Source organism: Glycine max, chromosome 19 (genome assembly GCF_000004515.6).
Source record: "Glycine max cultivar Williams 82 chromosome 19, Glycine_max_v4.0, whole genome shotgun sequence".
NCBI classification, from domain to species: Eukaryota; Viridiplantae; Streptophyta; class Magnoliopsida; order Fabales; family Fabaceae; genus Glycine; species Glycine max.
The window spans coordinates 3653760-3676181 of record NC_038255.2 but is presented as its reverse complement, the minus strand read 5'-3'; the positions used below and the strand labels follow the sequence as shown (position 1 = coordinate 3676181).

The window sequence follows — 22422 nt, the reverse complement described above, 5'->3', positions numbered from 1 at the left end:
GTTTTTCTTTTGTTCCTGTTTTTTCTTTTTCTTTTTATCTCCATTCTCAAAAACAAATGAAATACATTAAATATATCATCAATAACATATATAATTTTTAATGTAACACTACTTACTTTATATATATATATATATATATATATATATATATATATATATATATATATATATATATATATATATATACTCAAAGAAGGACCTCATGAGAATCCATTGAAAATACAACATGATTCCAACTGTGTTAGTTTTACCATATCCAGCTCAAGGGCATGTCAATCCCATGATGCAAAGTCATTGTTGTGAACACAGACTTCGACCACAAGAGAGTGGTGGGTTCCATGGGCGAGCAACAACATAGAGGAGCTAATGAATCACTACTGAAGTTGGTCTCAATCCCTGATGGTTTGGGACTTGAGGATGACAGCAACAATATGAGCAAGCTAGGTGAAGCTATGTAAAACACCATGCCAACTATGCTTGAGAAGCTCATAGAGGATATTCATTTGAATGGTGACAATAGAATCAGCTTAATTGTTGCAGATTTGTGCATAGGGTGGGCTTTGAATTTTGGGGCTAAATTTGGAATATTTGCCCTTGTATACAACCTCCCTAAGCTTATTGATGATGGGATCATAGATTCTGATGGTGGTAATAATATCATACTCATAATCTACTATATATCCGAACTTGTTTGACTTTATTAATTTGGAGTCTCTTTGGATAAATTTTGCTACATGTACCTTTTTTTCCGAATTGCTATAAGTACTTATTGGAGAATAAAAGAATAAACAAAATATTTTTTCCCTTCTAAAAGTTAAAAGTATAGCTTATGAATAAGGTAATTGTACAAACCTTCTCAAGTTATTAGTTTCTTCAAAAGTTGATTCTTAATTTATACGTAAGTTAATTTTAGTTCACTAAAGAGTTTATTTCATTTTTTTTTTCTTATTTTTTTCCTATAAATGCCTCACGAGAATTTTATCCAAAGATAAATGTTCCATGATGCTATCTTTATACATAGAGAGAGTTGAAAAAGAAAAAGAATTATATATATGATAAGATTTATGATATGATATAGAAAAAGAGAAATAAAAAGAAACTAAAGATGTTAATGAGATGTTTAAAATAGATAAGTCTATATGTATCATTACTCTTATCTAAATTAATAAGTATTTATTCTTTGAAACTCACTGATTACTCCACTAATTTTATTGTCATTAAAACCCAAGAGAGAAGCATAATAAATATCAATAAATTTGTTGTATATTAGTATTTATTAAATTTTGTTTTACATTGTAGGATTAACACCAACCACTAAAAAGACCATTCACATATCACAAGGTATGGCTGAGATGGACCCAGAAACCTTTTTTTGGTTTAATATGGGCGACACAATTAACAGAAATGTAGTACTTAAATATTTCATGCATTGTACACAAAAATTGAATTTGGCGGAATGGTGGCTTTGCAACACCAAAAATGAACTTGAACCTGGGGCATTATCCTCGATCTATTCCTAAGCTTGTACCAATTGGTCCATTGTTGACAAGTTACGATGATACAATTGCAACTGCAAAAACAATCGGACAATATTGGGAAGAAGATCTATCCTGCATGAGTTAGCTTGATCAACAACCTCATGGTTGTGTTGTATGTTACCTTTGGTAGTTTCACTCATTTTGACCAAAACCAATTCCATGAACTAGCTCTTGGACTAGACCTCACTAATAGACCTTTTCTTTGGGTGGTGCGTCAAGACAATAAGAAGTATACCCTAATGAATTCTTGGGAAGTAAAGGAAAGATTGTTGATTGGGCTCCTCAACAAAAGGCGTTAAGCCACCAATTAGAGATATATATTAGGGCAAAAATATCAAATAGGGTTCCTTTTACAAATTATTTACCTAAATGGGTCTGTTTTGAAATTATTTACCCCGTGAATTTGTTTTTTTTCCTACAAGGCATTTCCCTATTAGGCGCGTTTCTCAAAATGGCGACACGTGGCATGGTGGGGATTGGACCCACCCACGATGTGGCGCCATGTGTCACGCCCTGAGTGTAGGCGCTACGGGTCACGCCCTGCTTGTAGGCGCGTTGACTCGCGCTGCTGCCCGAGGCGCCTTAGGTCACGCCCTGCTCCCAGGCGCTTAAAAACAGCGGTCCCCCCCACAAGGCTCCTTCTTGGTTCCCCCTTCCTTCTCCTTGTTTGGTTCCCCCTTTCCCCAGCTGGTTAGTAATTTTTTTTAATGCTTTTAATTTATTTAATTTATATAAATTGTTATATTTTAGTATTTATATGTTTTATTTTTTGCAGGTAGGCATTTTGTGTTTTTTAGTGGATTTGTTTGTAGAGGTAAATATTGTTAGTTTTATAGTGTGTTAGATTTGTTTTTATTTTATAATAATATAAAATTGTTAATTGTTGTTGAAGATAATTATAGATAATAATATTGTTATTTATGATTTGTCATTTAAATATTATATTATTGTTTTTGTTAATATTTAATTATATTAATTCTGATTTATGTTATTTATGATTTGTCATTTAAATAGTTAATATTTTGATTAATTTTAAAATAATTTCTTTAATATGTATGATTTGTGTCTGTATTTTTTAAATATTTTTTATGATAATATTATTATTATTATTATTTATTTGTGATTTTTATAGTTTTTATTTTATTATATTTGTATTTTTAAAAATATATTGGATATATTTGTATTGTCGCATTTAATGAAATTATTATTGTTAATATTTATTTATATGGATGACTTGAATTTATGTGTTTTTTTATATACATTTGATGGTGTTAATGTTTTTAATTATTTGAGTATTTATGGATATCGTTTTTGTTATATTAAAATTATTAGTAAAATATATTTAAATATATCGTTAAAAATATTAAAAATTCTTATATTTATATTTTTAAAAATATATCCAATATATTTTTATTGTCGCATTTTATGAAATTATTATTGTTAATATTTATTTATATGGATGACTTGAATTTATGTGTTTTTTTTATATACATTTAATGGTGTTAATGTTTTTAATTATTTGAGTATTTATGGATATCGTTTTTGTTATAATAAAATCATTAGTAACATGTATTTAAATATATCGTTATTTTTTATTTATTATTTATGATATGTGTGATTATTCATTTTTTTTCTTTCTATGCAGGGGTTTTAATATGACAAGTTCGTCATCTTCTAATCATTATGATGTGGCATCTGGACCAATAGAGAATGATTTATTATGAATGCAAAAAAATCATATATCACAACATATTTGGAATGGTGCTAATGAAAGGATGTTAAAAATCCGACGAGCTACACCACTGTACAATCATACAGAAGCACCGCTAGACGAAATTATTCCTCTATTACAAGTTTCGGGTTTGTACCCGATAATGAAATTTACACAGTTGAAAGTAAATGGAGCATTAGTTAATGCTTTTATTGAAAGGTGGAGGCCAGAAACACATACATTTCATTTGAAGTGTGGGGAGGCAACTATTACACTTCAAGATGTTTCTGTGCTACTTGATATTTCTGTGGATGGAAGACCTTTAACTGCCATTACAAATATTGACTGGTTTGAGTTGTGTCATGAATTATTGGGTGTCATGCCTCACGATGATGCAGTTGATGGGAACTCACTTTTATTGAGTTTGTTGGCTTCTCAATTTGCAAATATTCATGATTTTACAAACAACCAACAAAGGCTTAAAAGATTTGCTCGTTCTTGGATCTTAAGATTCATAGGATGGGTGATGTTTGTTGACAAAAGCAGTAAAAGGGTGCCAATGAGATATTTGAAATTTTTGAGAGACCTTGGGGAGTGCAGCACTTATGCATGGGGAGCGGTTCTTTTGGGTAACCTTTATAGAGAGATGTGCATCGCAATAGACTATAATGTTAAATCAATAGGCGGTTTCACTCTCTTGATTCAATTATGGGCATGGGAATGATGCCCAACATTAGCCCGTAGTTTATTCCTCCACAACAACAAAACACACCACTTTGCCTACAGGTATACTTTTTTTTACTATTTTGAATTGATTATTAATAAATATGCTTGGTTGATGTTAATCATTATTCTATGTAACATTTTATTTTGTTATTTAATTTTTTGTGAAGATGGTTGGGAGGTGAATTTCATCACATAGGCAATGACAATTTACTTGATTTTCGTCATAAATTAGATGTCATAAAACGCGACGAGGTAATAATTTTGACATTTATTTATTAAATGATGTTGTAATTCTTAATTAATTTATTAAATTTAACTTTTATATGCAGTTTGTCTGGGTCCCTTATTTTGGACATGTGGAAATGAATTTGAGCCAAGTTTGTTTTATTGGGTTTGTATTATGGGCATGTATCGTACCATTTATTTGTTTTCAAAAAGTGGAATGACACCAGCCGGATAGAGTCATGAGACAATTTGGAATGCAACAACCTATTTCAGGCCCAGTAATGCAGCCCAGCAACATACATGACTTGACATTAAAGGGAAAAGAAGGAAGGAATTAGATGCGACTAATGCAACCCGCGCTTAATGAATGGAATAGTCGCTATGAAAGGAGAGTAGAGCAAACACCGCCACAAACAGGGACCCTTAGTATGAACTCTGAATATATGAGGTGGTACAGACGTAAAACAAAAGTTTATGTCGACCCAAAACATGCAAGAAGAGGACTATTGGTATACATTGTTCATTATAATTTAGAAAAGAATGTTGCGCTTATTGAAGATTATTTTAATTACTATTCCATTATTTTATATGCAGGTGAAATCGCCGAAACACTACATTTTATGGTGTCACCTGTTGGGAGAAGGGTTTGTACCTTTGACGATTTACTGCCATGTATTGAGAAGATCACTCTTTTGTCTGACGAAGAGGATAGGATACTTGAGGCACATGAAGATGCTCCCCCTTCTCAGCCACAATTTGAACATCAACAGTTTGATATACTACAACGAAGTGTGGAGACTCGAGGCTTAGCCACAATTGATGCAGCACCGTACAGTTTCCCTCCGATGCCAGAACAACAACATGGAATGTATTACACACCGCCGACATTCACCCAAGAACCGTCGCAGATGTCGTCGATGTATTTATACCCACATGATTTTCAACCATGGTACAATATGGCAGGCATATTTGGGTCCTCTCCTCCTTCAACGGGAACTCCTTCATTTACCCAAAGTGGTGAACTATCGACCCCAAATGCCCCACTTGGTGGTCCGTGGAGTCACAGGTGTGAGAAAACACATTATGGATATGAGGGATCTAGCGGCTTAACTTAAGTCACTCCAGGTTGAAATTTCTGAGTCCTTCATGGTGCACCTGATTTTGAATTCACTCCCATCACAGTATGGTCCCTTCAACATATCATACAACACACATAAGGATAAATGGTCAATCAATGAACTTCTGACCATGTGTGTCCAGGAGGAAGGGAGACTTGCTCAAGAGGTTGGTGAAGGTGCTCTTATCGTGACTTTAGATAAGAGGAAGAAGGAAAGGAAGGACAAGAACCATATACCTCCTATTGCCAAAATTAAGAAGGAATCTAGGTGTTTTTCAGTAAAAAGAAAGGGCACATGAAGAATGACTGCTATAAACATAAGGCTTGGCTTGGAAAGAAGGATAATTATTTTTCCTTTGTATGTTTTGAATCTAATATGGCTGATATTTGTCACGATACATAGTTTAGTGACTCTGGATCTACGATTCATATTTCTAATACCAAGCAAGGTTTCTCAAGCCAGAGGAAGTCAGGTGAAGTTGAACGGTTCATCTATTCTGGGAATCATATGTGTTCACATGTGGCGGCTATTGGCACATGTAGACTTAATTTAGGATCTGGATTTATTTTTTAATTGAATAGTGTCTTTTATATTCCTGAATTTTCTAGGAATTTAATTTATGTTTCTAGATTTATTGTTTAAGTCTACTATTATTGGAAATGATGTGTTGAATGACAATTTGTTCAAAATTAATTTATCTAACACGGTTCCATATAATTTGATGGCTACACAAGAAACGTTGGTATTAAAGGTTGTATCATGAATGAAAAATCATCAAAATTGTGGCATAGGAGACTATGACATATCTCCATAGAATGAATTAAAAGGCTAGTGAGTGATGGAGTACTTAAGACTCTTGACTTTACTAATTTTAGCACTTGTGTGGACTGCATAAAGGGAAAGCATACTAACAAGACAAAGAAAAATGCCAAGAGAAGTTTAGAAATATTAGAAATTATACATACTGACATTTGTTGTCCCGATATGGACTCGCATGACAAAAAATATTGTATCTCTTTCATAGACGATTACTCACGATTCATGTATCTTTACTTGCTTAATAATAAATATGAAACGTTGGATGCCTTTAAGGTTTTCAAGGCAGAAGTAGAGAAATAATGTGAAAAACAAATAAAGATTGTGAGATCAGATAGAGAAGACGAATTTTATGACAAATACACTGAAAATGGACAAGCACATAATCAATGGAGTTGTGTTGTGTCCTGCATCAACAACTCTTTTTACATTGTTGTACAGCATCCCCAAGTTTATATACGACGGGATCATAGATTCTGATTTTGGTAAGAACATTTCTAACCAGTAAATTACATTAATTATTGTTGAGATTAATTTTGTGATTTTCCTTTTTGACACCTCTTCTTTTTTACACGTATGGTAACTCTATTTGTGATATATATATATATATATATATATATATTAATATACCATTACTTATTGTTAATAAAGAATAGCTAGGTTATCACGCTTCAATTTGTATTAACATTGTTAAATACTCTCACGTGTGACGTATGAGTGTGAGTATATATGCATATACAACTGATCAACGTAAGGTACTCAGAGGATAATGTAGACTGAATCCTTCTGCAGTTGTGTATTGATTACATTTTAGTAGCCACCAGTTATGCAGTTTTCGGAAAATTTAGGCACGTAAACCGTAAAGAAGTAACATACTAATTGAACATTGAATCACGTACGACTGAAATGTTATTGTGCCATTGAAGCCCGAGAGAAGCATAATAAATAACTATTAATATGTGGTATATTTCTGGTTTCTTTCTCTTTTTTTTTGGATTTTAATTGAAGAATTAACATTGACGACGGGCAAGAGAATTCGGATATCACCAAGTATGCCTGAGATGGACACAGAGGACTTTTTTTGGTTGAATATGGGTCACCCAATAATTGGTAAGAAAGTACTTAAGTATTTGGTGCATTGTACACGAAGCTTACATTTGACAGAATGGTGGCTTTGCAACACCACACATGAACTTGAACCAGGGACATTATCCTTTGTTCCCAAGATCCTCCCAATTGGACCATTGTTGAGAAGACATGATGATAATACAAAATCAATGGGACAATTTTGGGAAGAAGATCTCTCTCGCATGAGTTGGCTAGATCAACAACCTCCTGGTTTTGTTGCCTTTGGTAGTTTCACTCTTTTTGACCAAAACCAATTCAATGCTTGGATTGGACCTCACCAATAGGCATTTTCTTTGGGTTGTGCGTGAAGAGAATAAGTTAGAATACCCTAATGAATTTTTGGGGACTAAAGGTAACATTGTTGGTTGGGCTCCTCAACAAAAGGTGCTAAGTCACCCTGCCATAGCATGTTTTGCCACCCATTGTGGTTGGAATTCTATCATGGAAGGTTTGTCCAATGGGGTCCTTTTGTTGTGCTGGCCATACTTTGCAGACCAACTTTATAACAAAACACATATTTGTGATGAGTTGAAAGTTGGGCTGGGATTTGAGAAAGATAAAAATGGGCTCGTGTCACGCGAGGAGTTCAAAATGAAAGTGGATCAATTCTTCAATGATGAGAACATAAAATCTAGGTTTATGGAGTTGAAGGAAAAAGTCATGAACAACATAGAAAAGGGTGTTGCTAGGTGCACCCAGCAATTTTCCATTTTTCCAAATTGCCCGTATGACTTTCAGGTTATTAACACAATGCTTTAACCAATTAAGTTATAAAATATATAATGGTGCTATACATAACACTAAAATTTCTAATGCATATTTAACGCATATGTAAATTTAAATAATAAATTTTGTAACAATTAATTTTGATATAAATCATACGAATTATTTAATCCGTATGTTTTATTTAAAAATAAAAAAATATTTATTTAATATATATTAAATTTTGTAATAGAAAATATTTTTTATTTTTAAAAATATTATTGATGGGTCATTAATTTTTTTTACAATTACAAAATTTAATATATATTAAATAAATATTTTTTATTTCAAAAAAAATATACGAATTAAATAATTCGTATGATTTATATCAAAATTAATTGTCACTAAATTTATTATTTAAATTTACATGCGCGTTAAATATGCATTAGAAATTTTAGTGTTATATATAGCAACATTATTTATTTTATAACGTAATTGACTCATTAGCTCAGTTGATTAGAATTTTGTATTAATAACTTGAAAGTCACGGGTTTGAGTCTTGCTTGGATCATTAATTTGACAAAAATATTTTTCAAAAAATGTCATTTTATTATAAATTTTTACATGGCATTTATATACAAGTTGTGCTTAAATAGAATTAATGATAATAAATATCATATTCAAAAATAAAAAATAGATTCGGTATAGATGATGGGATTTTTTTTATAAGCATATAAATGAGGATTTTTTAAACTAAGAAAATATCATATAAATGCCATTTTATTTTAGATTTTTACATGACATTTATATTCAAGTTGTGTTTATCATTTATCATTTATAATAGACATGAAATAGGCAAAGCTGGATCTATCAAAATTTTATGGAAATTTATAAAGCAAAAAAATTTAAACACAAAATTTTCACATTATATACTCATATGAGAGTATAACATATATATATAAACTATTTCCATATAATACTACTCATTCTTTTTTATTTTCATTGCAGGATCAATATTAACTTCTAAAAAGAAAATTCGACTATCACCAAGTATGCCAGAGATAGACATAACAAACTTTTTTTGGCTTAATATGACTGACACAATAAATAGTGCGCATTTTCTGAATTATTTGGTGCATCATTGTACCCCAGCTTTAAGTTTGACAGAATGGTGGCTTTCTAACACTGCATATGAACTTGAACCTTGGATGTTAACCCTTTCTCCGAAGCTCCTCCCAATTGGCCCATTGTTGAGAAGTTATGACAACACAAATGCAACAACTCTAAGATCATTGGGACAATTTTGGGAAGAAGATCTCTCTTGCATGAGTTGGCTTGATCAACAACCTCATTGTTCTAACACTTATGTTGCATTTGGTAGTTATTTTTTACCAAAATCAATTCAATGAACTAGCTCTTGGACTAGACCTAACCAATAAGCCTTTTCTTTGGGTTGTGCATCCCCTTATGAATTCCAAGGGCATAAAGGTAAGATAATTGGGTGGGCCCCTCAACAAAAGGTTTTAAGCCACCCTGCCGTAGCATGCTTTATTAGCCATTGTGGTTGGAATTCAAGCACAGAATGTTTGTCTAATGGGGTGCCCTTCTTGTGCTGGCCATATTTTGGTGACCAACCTTATAACAGAAAATACATTTGTTATGAGTTGAATGTTGGGCTGGGATTGAACTCGAATGAAAATGGACTTGTGTCACGGTGGGAGATTAAGAAGAAATTGAACCAACTACTTAGTGATGAGAACATAAAATCAAGGTCTCTGAAGTTAAAGGAGAAGGTAACAAGCAACACAACAAACAGAGGTCAATCTTTAGAGAACTTCAACAAGTTTGTCAAGTGGCTGAAAGAATAAAGATCGACCTTTTGTGCGTGTATTTTTTTGGATCAACTACTCATAAGTATTGAACAAATAGTGTAATGATGTCCAAAACTGAAGATTGTCTAGAGCAACTTGTCAACAAAGATTTGTAGATTTTTCATTTAGTACTTGAATGTTGAAAATATCAAGAATTTTTTCTATTTTCTTTTTTTGATATATCAAGATTTTCTTTATTGAAATCATAAAAATGTTTTTGAAGGTAAAAAATTTCACTTCATCTGAAGGACAAGTTAACTCATGAGGCTATGGATTTCTTTGATCTGCTATATTTATGAACATTTTGTTCATCCATGATAATTCCTAGAGTGGTTTCAAGTATGAAAATATAGCTAGTTTATAGGGAGTTTAAGTGACTTAGGTCGGATTTGGTTTAAATTAAGACTCAAACCAATAAAACATAGTTAGGTTGGTTGGATTAGATTAGTTGTTTTATGTTAAGCAATCCAAACCTTAATTATGCACAACAATTTTTTGTCGAATGCAACATCAACACTGGTTTTTTGCCTCCAAGCTTCCAAATCATCCCTCAACATCAGGGTGTTCTTTGTGTCAGTATAGATGATGCAAGCTCCATTGGAGCTTGTAGGCCTAGGATCTTCTTCATCAATGGATTCCTTTGCTTCTTGGAAGATGAATGGCAGCGGAATGGAGAAAGGGAGAGAGAAAGGAGACGCCACTTCAAGGAGAAGATGAGTCTAGAAGAAGCTCACCACCATAGGAGGTCATGGATAAGAGCTTGGAGGAAGAAGGAGATGAATGAAGGGAGAGGGAGAGAAGAGCACGAAATTTTGTGCTCTAAATGAGCTTTGAAATCTGAAGTTTAATATTCAAATCATCAAAGTTGAAAAAAATGCACACACATGACCTCTATTTATAGCCAAAGCGTCACACAAAATTGGAGGAAAATTCAAATTTCACTTGAATTTGAAATTGAATTTGTGGAGCCAAACTTTGGAGCCAAAATTTCACTAATTATGATTAGTGAATTTTAGTTATGGTTCAGCCCACTAATCCAAGATCAATTCCAAGATTATCCACTAAGTGTGCTTAGGTGTCATGAGGCATAAAAAGCATGAAGGACATGCACAAAGTGTGACTATATGATGTGGCAATGGGGTGTAGTAAGCAAATGCTCACCTCCCCCTCTAAAATTTAATTGGATTGGGCTTCTACCAATTCAATTAAATTTATTTCCAACCACACACATCAAATATCAACTTAGTGCATGTGAAATTACAAAACTACCCCTAATACAAAAACTAGTCTAGGTGCCCCAAAATACAAGGGCTGAAAAATCCTATATTTCTAGGGTACCCTACCTACATTATGGAGCCCTATATACAAGGCCCAAAAATAATGAAACCTTAATCTAATATTTACAAAGATAAGTGGGCTCGTACTTAGCCCATGGGCCCGAAATCTACCCTAAGGCTCATAAGAATCCTAGGGCCTTCTCTTGCATCTCTGGCCCAATCTACTTGGAGTTTTTCTATCCAATGCCCTTGCGGGGTAGGATTGCATCATTTATAGAGCAATAAAAGAAGAGAAAGAAATACAAGGAAGAAAGAAAAGACACAAAGTTTAACGTGGTTCAACACACAATGTATGTGCCTACGTCCACGGCTACACTAGAAAAACTTTTATTACTTGCACATATAAAAGCTTACAAGGTGTCTCTATATATAACACTAATGAGACATAAGTTTTTACAAACCAAGCAATGTAGGACTAAGACTACAAAACTCTAACAATCCAAGCGATGTGGGACTAAGACCACAAAACTCTAACAATTCTCCCACTTGGGGTCTAAGTTCCAAACTCTAGCAGCTCCTTGTAAGCGATGAGTTCATCGACTCTTTACCTAGTGTAACGCCTTTATCTTTAATTATCCTTGAAGGCCAACTGAGGCAATGCAAAGCCTCAGCTTGTCAGTTGTAACAGTTATAGTCAACATATCTACTAGATTCTCTAATCCTAAGATCTTCAACAAAGATAAGTCTCCACCATTTATCAACTCCCTGATAAAATGGTATCTTAATTGAATATGTTTGCATCTAGAATGGAAGACTGGATTCTTAGCAAGACTTATACCATTTTGACTGTCACTAAACATTGAAGCATTATCTTCTTTTTTTCCCTAATTCATTGAGAAAATTCTTTAGCCAAATCATCTCCTTAGCTACTTCTGAGATAGCTATGTACTCGGCTTCCGTGGTTGAGAGAGCAACTCTATTTTGAAGTTTAGACTTCCAACTCACAGCAGTACCTCCCAAAGTAAAAATGTAGCCTGTGGTGCTTTTCTTGGTATCAAAATCTCCTCCCAAGTTTGCATATGAAAATCCCTGTAAAGTGATATTGCTTTTTTTGAAGCACAAACACATCTTTGAAGTACCCTTCAGATATCTGAGTATCCATTTTACGCCTTCCCGATGCTCCTTTGTTGGATTTGATAGGAACCTACTGACAACTCTCACTGCATGTGCTATGTTAGGTCTGGTACACACCATAGCATACATCAAACTCCCAACTGCTGATGCATATGGTACTCTTGACATGTAACATTTTTCTTCATCTGTCTGCAAAGATTGCTTCTTTGAAAACTTCAAATGAGATCCCAAAGGGGTATTACTGGTCTTAGAATCTTCAAGGTAAAACCGGTCAAGCAACTTGTGTATATATTTCTACTGAGACAACTTCAAAATTCCTTCTTATCTGTTTCTAAGAATTCTCATACCAAGGATTTGTTTAGCTGGACCACGATCCTTCATTTCAAAGTTTTTTGCCAACTGCTGCTTCAACCTGTTAATTTCTGCCATACTAGATCCTGCAATCAACATGTCATCAACATACATGACAAGGATAACATAACTATTAGTATATTTCTTAACATAGTAGCAATGGTCCATGTCACATCTGTTGAATCCTGAGTTGCTCATAAACTCATTAAACTTCTTGTACCATTGCCTCGGTGCTTGTTTCAAGCCATATAAACTCTTATGAAGCTTGCACACAAGATTCTCCTTGCCTGGCACTTCAAAACCTTCTGGTTGGGTCATATAGATGGCTTCCTCTAAATCCCCATGCAAGAATGCAGTTTTAACATCTAACTGCTCCAAGTGAAGATTCTCTGCAACTACAATACTCAGAATAACTCTGATGGTAATCATCTTTACAACTGGAGAGAAGATCTCTGTGAAATCAATTCCTTGTTTCTGCTTAAACCCTTTCACCACAAGTCTCGCCTTGTATCTTCTTCTACCGTCAGATTCTTCCTTTAGCCTATAGACCCACCTATTCTGTAACGCTTTCTTTCCTTCTGGAAATTTAGTTAAAGACCACGTCTTATTCTTCTGAAGGAATTTCATCTCATTTTTCATTGCTAGCTCCCACTCAATAGTGTCATTCCCCTGCGTAGCCTCACTGAAACATTATGGCTCACCAGCATCAGTTAACAACAAATAATGCAATGAAGGGGAATACCTATCTGGTGGTACTAAAATTCTACTAGATTTTTTTGGAGGAGTTGATGGTTCTGGTTCTGACTCAACCTCTACGCATGTACTCTGGTTTCTGTTGGCTACATCACTTTCTGAAATTTCTTCAAGTGTGCTTTCTCAGAAATTTCTGACAGTTTACCTGCACATGTAGATTCTGTAGAAAATTTGTCCTTATAAAATAAGTTCTCATTAAAAGTAACATTTTTGCTTCTGATAACTTTCTTGGTTTGGTCATCCCAAAACTTGTAGTCATACATGTCAGATCCATAACCAATAAAATAACATTTCCTCGCCTTCGGATCCAATTTATCTCTACTATTAGATTCTGTCACTATATATGAAACACAACAAAAAATTATTAAATGTGAAAGTTTTACCTCCTTTCCAGACCATACTTCTTCGGGCAACTGATAATTCAAAGGAACTGATGGTCCTCTATTGATGAGATATGTTGTTGTGTTTATTGCTTCTGCCCAGAATGTTTTAGGTAAGCCAGATTGGATCCGCATACACCTCGCTCTCTCGTTCAAGGTTCTATTCATCCTTTCTGCAACACCGTTTTGCTCAGGTGTTCTTGGTATTGTCTTGATCATTCTGATCCCATGTTTTGAACAGAAGTCTTTAAACTCCTGACTATCATACTCCTTGCCATTGTTAGATTTCAGACTTTTAACCTTTAGACCTATCTGATTTTCAACTTCTGTTTTCCACCTTTTAAACACAGAAAACACATCAGATTTATTTTTAAGAAAATAAACCCATACCTTTTTGGTAGAGTCGTCGATAAAGGTGACATAATAGCGTGAGTTTCCAATAGATTTCACTAGGGCTGGCCCCCAAACATCTGTGTGCACCAATTCTAGCCTTTCAACTTTAGGAGTCTTCCCTGCCTTTGATAAGCTGACCTTTTTCTGCTTTCCAAGGATACAGTGTTCACAAACACCAACATCAACATGCTTCAGGCTTGATAGCTTACCCTTTGCCGCCATAAGCTTCATTCCTTTTTCACTCATGTGTCCAAATCTTTGATGCAACATGGCTGAATTATTGACAGCCTCAGTAACTGCTACCATATCCTCATCTGCAATCATGTAAAGAGATCCTCGCTTCTTTCCACGAGCCACAACGAAATTGCCTTTTGTTACCTTCCAAGCTCCATCTCCAAAAGTGGTGTGATGCCCCTCATTATCCAACTGCCCTATGGATATTAAGTTTCTCTTTAAGGCAGGAATATGTCAGACATTGTGCAATGTCCATAGGGATCCACTGGAGGTCTTGATGTCAATATCACCTCTTCCGACAATGTCCAGAGATTTAGACAATAAATCTTCCAGAAATATAGTTAGACAATAAATCTTTAGAGGGACTGGTGTGGAACGACGCACCTGAGTCCATGATCCATGAATCAATAGGACTATCCAAACTGTAAATTAATGCATCATCAAGTTCATCTGTTGCTGCATTTGCGGATTAATCATCATCGCGCTTCTTGTTTTTGTGCGACTTGTTCTTCTTTGGTGTCTTGCACTGATTGCTAGAGTGACCTCTCTTGTCACAATTTCAGCAAGTAATGTCACTTTGAAATTTTCTCTGACCTTTCCCTCTTGACTTTGATCTGCCTCGACCATTCTGACCCTTCTGGGTAGTCCTTCCCCTGCCTTCAGTATTCAATGCTGAATTGGAAACATGACTGGAAAATTCTCCTGAATCTCTCTTGCAAACATCTTTGCTTAAGATCAAGTCACGGATGTCACTAAGCTTTAATGTGTTCTCCCTTGTAGAACTACTAACTGTAGTAACAGTTGCAGCCCAACTATCCGGTAGTGATGACAATAGAATCAATGCCTTCACCTCATCCTCAAATTTAATCTGCACTAATTCCAATTGGGCAATAATAGTATTAAATTCATTAATATGATCAGTTACAGAGATACCTTCTCCCATCTTGAGGTTGAACAACCGGCGCATCAAGTATACTTTGTTGGCTGCCGACGGCTTCTCGTACATATCTGATAACGCCTTCATTAAGCCTGCATTAGTCTTCTCGTTTACGATGTTGAACGCGACATTCTTGGCTAATGTCAATCTGATCACGCCAAGAGCCTGTCGATCCTGCAAGTTCCATTCTTCTTGCTTCATGTCGTCTGGCTTAACCCCTGATAAGGGCTGATAGAACTTCTTCTAATATAGATAATTCTCTATCTGCATCTTCCAAAAGCTGAAATCTCTGTCATCGAACTTCTCGATCTTCACATTCCCCTCTTCTAATGTCATTGCTCTCACTGCCTCCTCTAAACTGAGAAGACTCCCACTAATTCCTTTAAACTAAGGAAATCTCGTGGAGTAACCAAAAGCTCTTAATACCTGTTGTTAGTATATAGCAATAAAAGAAGAGAAAGAAATACAGGAAAGAGAGAAAAGACACAAAGCTTAACGTGGTTCAGCACACAATATATGTGTCTACGTCCACGACTACACTAGGAGAACTTTTATTACTTGCACATATAAAAGCTTACAAAGTGTCTTTATATATAACACTAATGAGACACAAGTTTTTACAAATCAAGCAATGTGAGACTAAGACTACAAAACTCTAACACTTTGCAGAGTGCTAGCAATCCACGCGGAGCTAGCTCCTTGAATGATAGAATGATGAGCTCCAGTGTTATTTTGAAAGGTTCGTGTGGGGGGTGGGGTATTGTGTCCCATGGGAGAGAGAGATAAGAGAATATGGCTGGAAATTGATTGGCATGGTTTCAAGTACGAGTACTTACTCTCAGTAACATTAAAAATCAAAGGAGTTCAACTACTAAACCAGAGATACTAGTATATTACCTCCAGCTACAGTAAATCGGTGCAGCCCCTTAACTTTCTTAAAATCATTAGTTTTGTCCAATGGGGTACCCTTCTGTTGTTGGCCTTATTTCACTAACCAATTTTATAACAAAAATTACATTTGTGATTGTTGGTCTGTATAGTATAAGCAATTAAGCATGACATTTATGTTACCTTAACCATGTATTTGCCTCTTAATATTGAACGTTCCAAATCTGGGAAGCTGCCATTGCAACAACACATCATTTGAATTCGTACTTGGAGAGTTGAATTTACAAAGTGGGTAAGAGAATTTGATGAAGGTTGGTCAACGGATGGGATAACGGAGTGTGGTGTCTTTCTAGTAAAACATGGTTATGTTCAAATAAAGAAAAAATATCCAGTATAAAAAAATTTCAATGATTAAAAACAAAATTATTATTTCTTTAGGAACTCAGTATAAAGAAAAAAATTTATCAATGAACAAACACAAAATTCAAATATTTTTTAAAGATAAAAAAAATAATATTATTAAAAAAAATAATAAGAAAGTGTTAGCATAGCTTAGGCCGAAGTATGACAGTCTATGGTATTGGCCTTAATTTCTCAAGGAATGTGAGATGTGTGACTTTTTCATGTATATATGGCGCTGGAGCTGCTTCTTAAATGTTATTGTAAATTTGTATTGTTCTTTTAAGTACGATTGAATCAAAATCAATAACAACCTCGGATGGGTTAGTGTGTTGCTCAAATCGGTGGGGTATGATGTTACCAGATTGCAAATATTTTCTACCAAAATAATCCTGCATTCGCTTGTTAGAATTACTATCAGTGATAAAAAAAAAATTAAAACATTTAAAATGATTAAATATTTAAGATTTAAGCTCAAGATCATTTGTTAATATCAAATCTTGTGTCAATTAATCTGAGTGTTTCCTGATCTCAGGTGTACAAAAATACTTTTTTCCACCTGGCCAAATATTTTCTTTTTTTTCTTTCATTCAGATATTGGTTACCTTATAAGTCCAAGATCAGCCTGGTTTTGTTTTTGATTTTTATATTCGTTACTATTACTATTTATATGTCTTTGAATTGGACAGTTTTTACACCACTTGTCTATCTCTGACCAATTTATTATTATTATTATTGGTTGACACTTTTCTCTCTTTCTATGTCCTTCTGTCTTTTCTTTTTCAAGTTCAATACAAAAGATAGAAAGAACAAACAAAAACAAACATATAAACAATATAAAAAGAATAACAAATAAAAATTGTCAGCTAGTCGGTTCAGCCATGATTTTTCCTCAGGTACTTGCAAGATACCCTTATCCAAAAGTCAAGCCAATGACCCAAGTCTATTTTCTAGGCCATAAATACAGAGCAGAAGAAAGTTCAAAAGGAAAACAAAATAGAAATCACCAAAAATTCAAAAGTAAATTCAACACTGCACCTGATTGACAAGCAGAGAGGAAGAACAAAACACCTCTTTATTCAACGGTAAGAGCCATCTTATATTTTCATTGCAAATATCATGTTTTATCCTAGAGAAGTACCAACAATACATTCTATCAAGCATACTTTATTAATCATTATATGCATACTGATTCACACAAGCAAATGAGCATGTATAAGACTGAATCCATAAGCACAAAGCACACATTCAATAACAAAAGCACACTACCACATACTATCTGGATCTGACAGAAAGAACAATAGGAAAGGAAAATTAAAATAATAATAATAAATTGAGAACAGCCAGTTTTGTTCCTCCGTCCAGCTATGTATCCGTGCAAACTGCAAATCGATCACTGTTACTTGATTTTGTTTGACTTTATGTTATTTGTGGTATTGTTCATCCATTTTGGAAGTTCAATGATTGTGATGCAGCACTATTAGGGTTGTGTTCGTCAATGTCCTTGAGTTTGAATCATCAAACCCTCAAGGAAGTTGTTATTGGTCCTTACATCATTGTTAATTGTTAATGGTCCCTACCAAATGATTTTTTTTTTTCAAAATTGTCTTTTGCACGGAAACTCATTTCCATTACATAACTGTGTCCAAAATCCACAATGAAAAATGAAAATATGTTTTCACATACAAAATCAATAATAAAAACATATTTCCACATAAGACATTTATAATAGAAATATGTTTTTGTTGTAGATTTTGTATGCATCCCTTATGTTACAAAGAAATCATGATTTTGTTGTTGAAAATAAAAATAAAGAGAGAAAGAGGAAGACAGTGGTGGGATTTGAACTGAGAGGTAAAAAATAAATTTCCACGGATTTTTTAAATTTGTAAGATCAATAGCAACTACCAACCCTAACCCTGAAATGCTCTTCTATCCCGATTAGCCAAGGCCCATTCTGATTTTCTTCTAGGCTCGTGCTATTAACAGCCCCCGTTAATCTTCATGCCACTTTAAAAAATATTGTAATTTTAGTTTATTGAAAATATCTTTCATAAGTATGTATCTAGTTCCTTTTGTATTTTATACATAGATACATAGACAACAGAGAGTAATTTTACTATGTATTTGAAACCCCTTCCCCCTCTCCCTCCGAAAATACACAACGAAAATCATTATGTATCTGAAACCCCCAGCCCCTCTCAAGATACACAACATAAATATATGACTAATATTTTTTCTATATATCAAATGAAATCGGGTCCCATTTTTATAAAAAAAAAATCAAATAAATGAATCACCAATTTAATCCTTAAAATGTAACTCCGTCAAATTGGTTTCTAAAATGATAAATTTCTAATCATTTTAGTCCCTCAAATTATAATGTTTGTCAAATTGTAATGAACTATCAAATTGATTCTTGAAATTTTAAATCATCAGCCAATTTAGTGATCTGTTATTACTCGGGGTCATCTAATGCAGTTAAGAAAATTCAATTGGCATGTTAAGTGCCAAAGTGGAACCCAACTAAAAACACATGGTGATATATATGATAAGTTATCATATGGTTCTGATCACCATGATTTCTATTAACTTTTACGTGACACATATTGAATCTTACTAACTTTTTTTGTAAACCAAAAAATTTAATTATATGTCACATAAAAATTAATTGAAATCATGATATGATAATCTCAAACCATTTAATAATTTTTTTATGTTTAGATATTTTTTTATATATTAAACACTTATTAATACTTATTATTTCTCTGTATCACATTATATTAATCATTATACTTATATTTCTCTCTCTTCTAGTTATTAAATAAAGTTTAGTATCCACCAAACTTTTCTCTCAACTCTAAATCAAAAGAAATTAGAGACGCAAACAACATGAACATTCCAAATGTGTTGATTGTACCATATCCCGTCCAAGGACATGTCAATCCCTTGATGAACTTCTCACAAAAGTTGGTTGAGCATGGATGCAAAATTACCTTTGTGAACACAGACTTCACCCACAAGCGGGTGATGAATTCAATGGCCAAGCAAGAAAGCCATGATGAATCACCAATGAAGTTGGTCTCAATCCCTGATGGTTTAGGACCTGATGATGACAGAAGCGATGTAGGTGAACTATCTGTTTCCATATTAAGTACCATGCCTGCCATGCTAGAAAGGCTCATTGAAGATATTCATTTGAATGGTGGTAACAAAATCACATGCATAGTTGCTGATGTGATAATGGGATGGGCATTGGAAGTTGGGAGTAAGCTAGGAATCAAAGGAGTTCTCTTCTGGACAGCTTCAGCAACTATGTTTGCCTTGCAGTACAACATTCCTACGCTTATTCAAGATGGCATCATAGATTCTGATGGTAAGTGTATCACATTTCACAAGTCAATTTCACCCAAAAAAAACATTTCACTAGTCAACTATATGTTTTCTTTGCCTATTTTTACAAATAGAAAAAATATCACATCTCAAATTGTCAATATGCTATGTTGGTTGGCTTTTACTATAACTACCTTAAAAGTCATATATAGTATGATTTTAATTAGTTAACAACCTAACATGTTTGGATTTGCATTTTCTAACCATGTTTTCGAGTCATATGATATAATAATGCGTAAGCAACCTTATGTTGCTTTGGAAATGACACATGTGAATCCATATGAAACGCGCATCAAAACATGCTATTAAAACATTTTGCGATATATAAAACTTAAAATCTTACAAATAACTATAAAATTGTTATCACATTTCTATTTTTTATATTTGCAAATAATAGTACAACTATCAATTGGTGATTATTTCAGCCTAACTTATGATTTTAAGCTTAAGTTTTCATATACAGTTGTGTTAAATACTCAAAGGAAAAAATTTGGTTGTCCATAGTAGTCTTACTCAACTTGAGCTAGATTGTCTCTGGTAAAAAAATAATTACAAGAAATATTAGGAATAAGATTTAATTTTGTTGTTTGCCACTGCAGGATTCCCAATTACACAAAGAACATTTCAAATATCACCAAGCATGCCTACTATGGACACAGGAGTCATTTGGTGGTCAAAAGTCTATGATCGAGAAACAGAGAAGAAAGTATTTAATTATGTAGTACACTGTACTCAAAATTCAAATCTGGCTGAGTGGTTCATCTGCAACACCACATATGAACTTGAACCTAAAGCATTATCTTTTGTTCCAAAGCTCCTACCAGTTGGTCCATTATTGAGAAGCTATGACAATACAAATACCAATGCAAGTTCATTGGGGCAGTTCTGGGAAGAAGATCACTCTTGCTTAAATTGGCTGAATCAACAACCTCATGGTTCTGTGTTGTATGTTGCCTTTGGTAGTTTCACTCATTTTGACCAAAACCAATTCAATGAACTAGCTCTTGGACTAGACCTCACCAGTAGACCATTTCTTTGGGTTGTACGTGAAGACAATAAGTTGGAATACCCTAATGAATTCTTGGGGAATAGAGGCAAGATTGTTGGTTGGACTCCTCAACTGAAGGTATTAAATCACCCTGCCATAGCTTGTTTTGTTAGCCATTGTGGATGGAATTCTATCATGGAAGGTTTGTCTAATGGGGTACCCTTCTTGTGTTGGCCTTATTTTACTGACCAATTTTACAACAAAACTTACATTTGTGATGAGTTGAAGGTTGGACTGGGATTAAACTCAGATGAAAATGGACTTGTGTCAAGGTGGGAGATTAAGAAGAAATTGGACCAACTACTTAGTAATGAACAAATAAGAGCAAGGTGTCTAGAATTGAAAGAAACGGGCATGAACAACATTGAAGAAGGTGGTGGATCTTCAAAGAATATTAGTAGATTCGTTAACTGGCTGAAATCTTGAAAATATAGGGAGTGTGTATAGTTGTGACCATGCAGTATTCTTGAAGATGGAAGTGTTTCTCTTTATTTGTTAAGTTGATCTTGGATTCTTGGCTATGGTGTTATCTATTATGAAATATAGATTTCTTAAATTTGATCTATCATATGACAAGGTCAATAATGCACGTGGCTTAAACTTAAAAGTGATGTTCCCCTTTTCTTGGTAAGAGTGATGCTGTAATTTTAATGATGCTAAGCTACGAAATTCATGATGTGAAATTTTCAAGCATGTTGATATGGAATATTAGTTGTGTTTGTTACAGGTTGTTCCTCTTGTATATTTCATCTTTTTTATATTAATCAAATTCAATGAGTTACTTTTATGAAACTCCTCTTATGTTATTTGAGCTCGATGACATGTGATCATATTAGATGGGTGTTACTTGCATCACCCATCAAGATTTTGATACATGTAAAATTATTTTTTATGAAAGGTTTCATGAGAGTATCAGAAGTAATCTCAACATACATTTAGTTTTCCTTAAGCAAGGGAAAGAGTTTAATTTCTCATAAGATCTCATATTTGAATTTAATATGAAGAAAATATACATTGAGAGGAAATAGTTATTGTGAGTCTGGTCAACTTAACTCGTTATTTACAGTTAGGATTTTAAAAAATTGCTGTGATGTTGGGTCTAAGACTGAAAAATATAAATTAAGTTTACTTGTTACTACACTATTTTGTAATTGAAATTGTGCCCTAACTGAAAACATTTTATGCTAAAGAGAGTATTTATATTTCCTATGTGTGAAATCACATTTTAAATTCATGTGAATTTGCGTTATTGAAACTATTAAAACTTTAAAAAAAATATCAAGCACTAATAAGACTTTGTGATATTAAGCATTAATTTAAAATTTTATACAAAATCATTCATTTATATCTATTAATTACAATTAGAAAAAGAGTTATATACCGATAATATAACAAATTTT

The 22422-nt window shown here is 33.7% G+C and overlaps 1 protein-coding gene and 1 pseudogene across 1 annotated transcript; both read left to right on the top strand.

Moving 5' to 3' along the window:
- Nucleotides 1–226: 226 nt before the first annotated feature.
- Nucleotides 227–9832, top strand: LOC100799374 (UDP-glycosyltransferase 83A1-like; annotated as a pseudogene).
- Nucleotides 9833–17466: 7634 nt separating this feature from the next.
- Nucleotides 17467–21809, top strand: LOC100790752 (UDP-glycosyltransferase 83A1). Its single transcript, XM_006603843.4, has 3 exons — nucleotides 17467–17666; nucleotides 19399–19957; nucleotides 20574–21809. The coding sequence occupies exons 2-3, from the start codon at nucleotides 19474–19476 to the stop codon at nucleotides 21446–21448; spliced, it is 1359 nt and encodes a 452-aa protein (XP_006603906.1). The 5' UTR covers nucleotides 17467–17666; nucleotides 19399–19473; the 3' UTR covers nucleotides 21449–21809.
- Nucleotides 21810–22422: the final 613 nt, after the last annotated feature.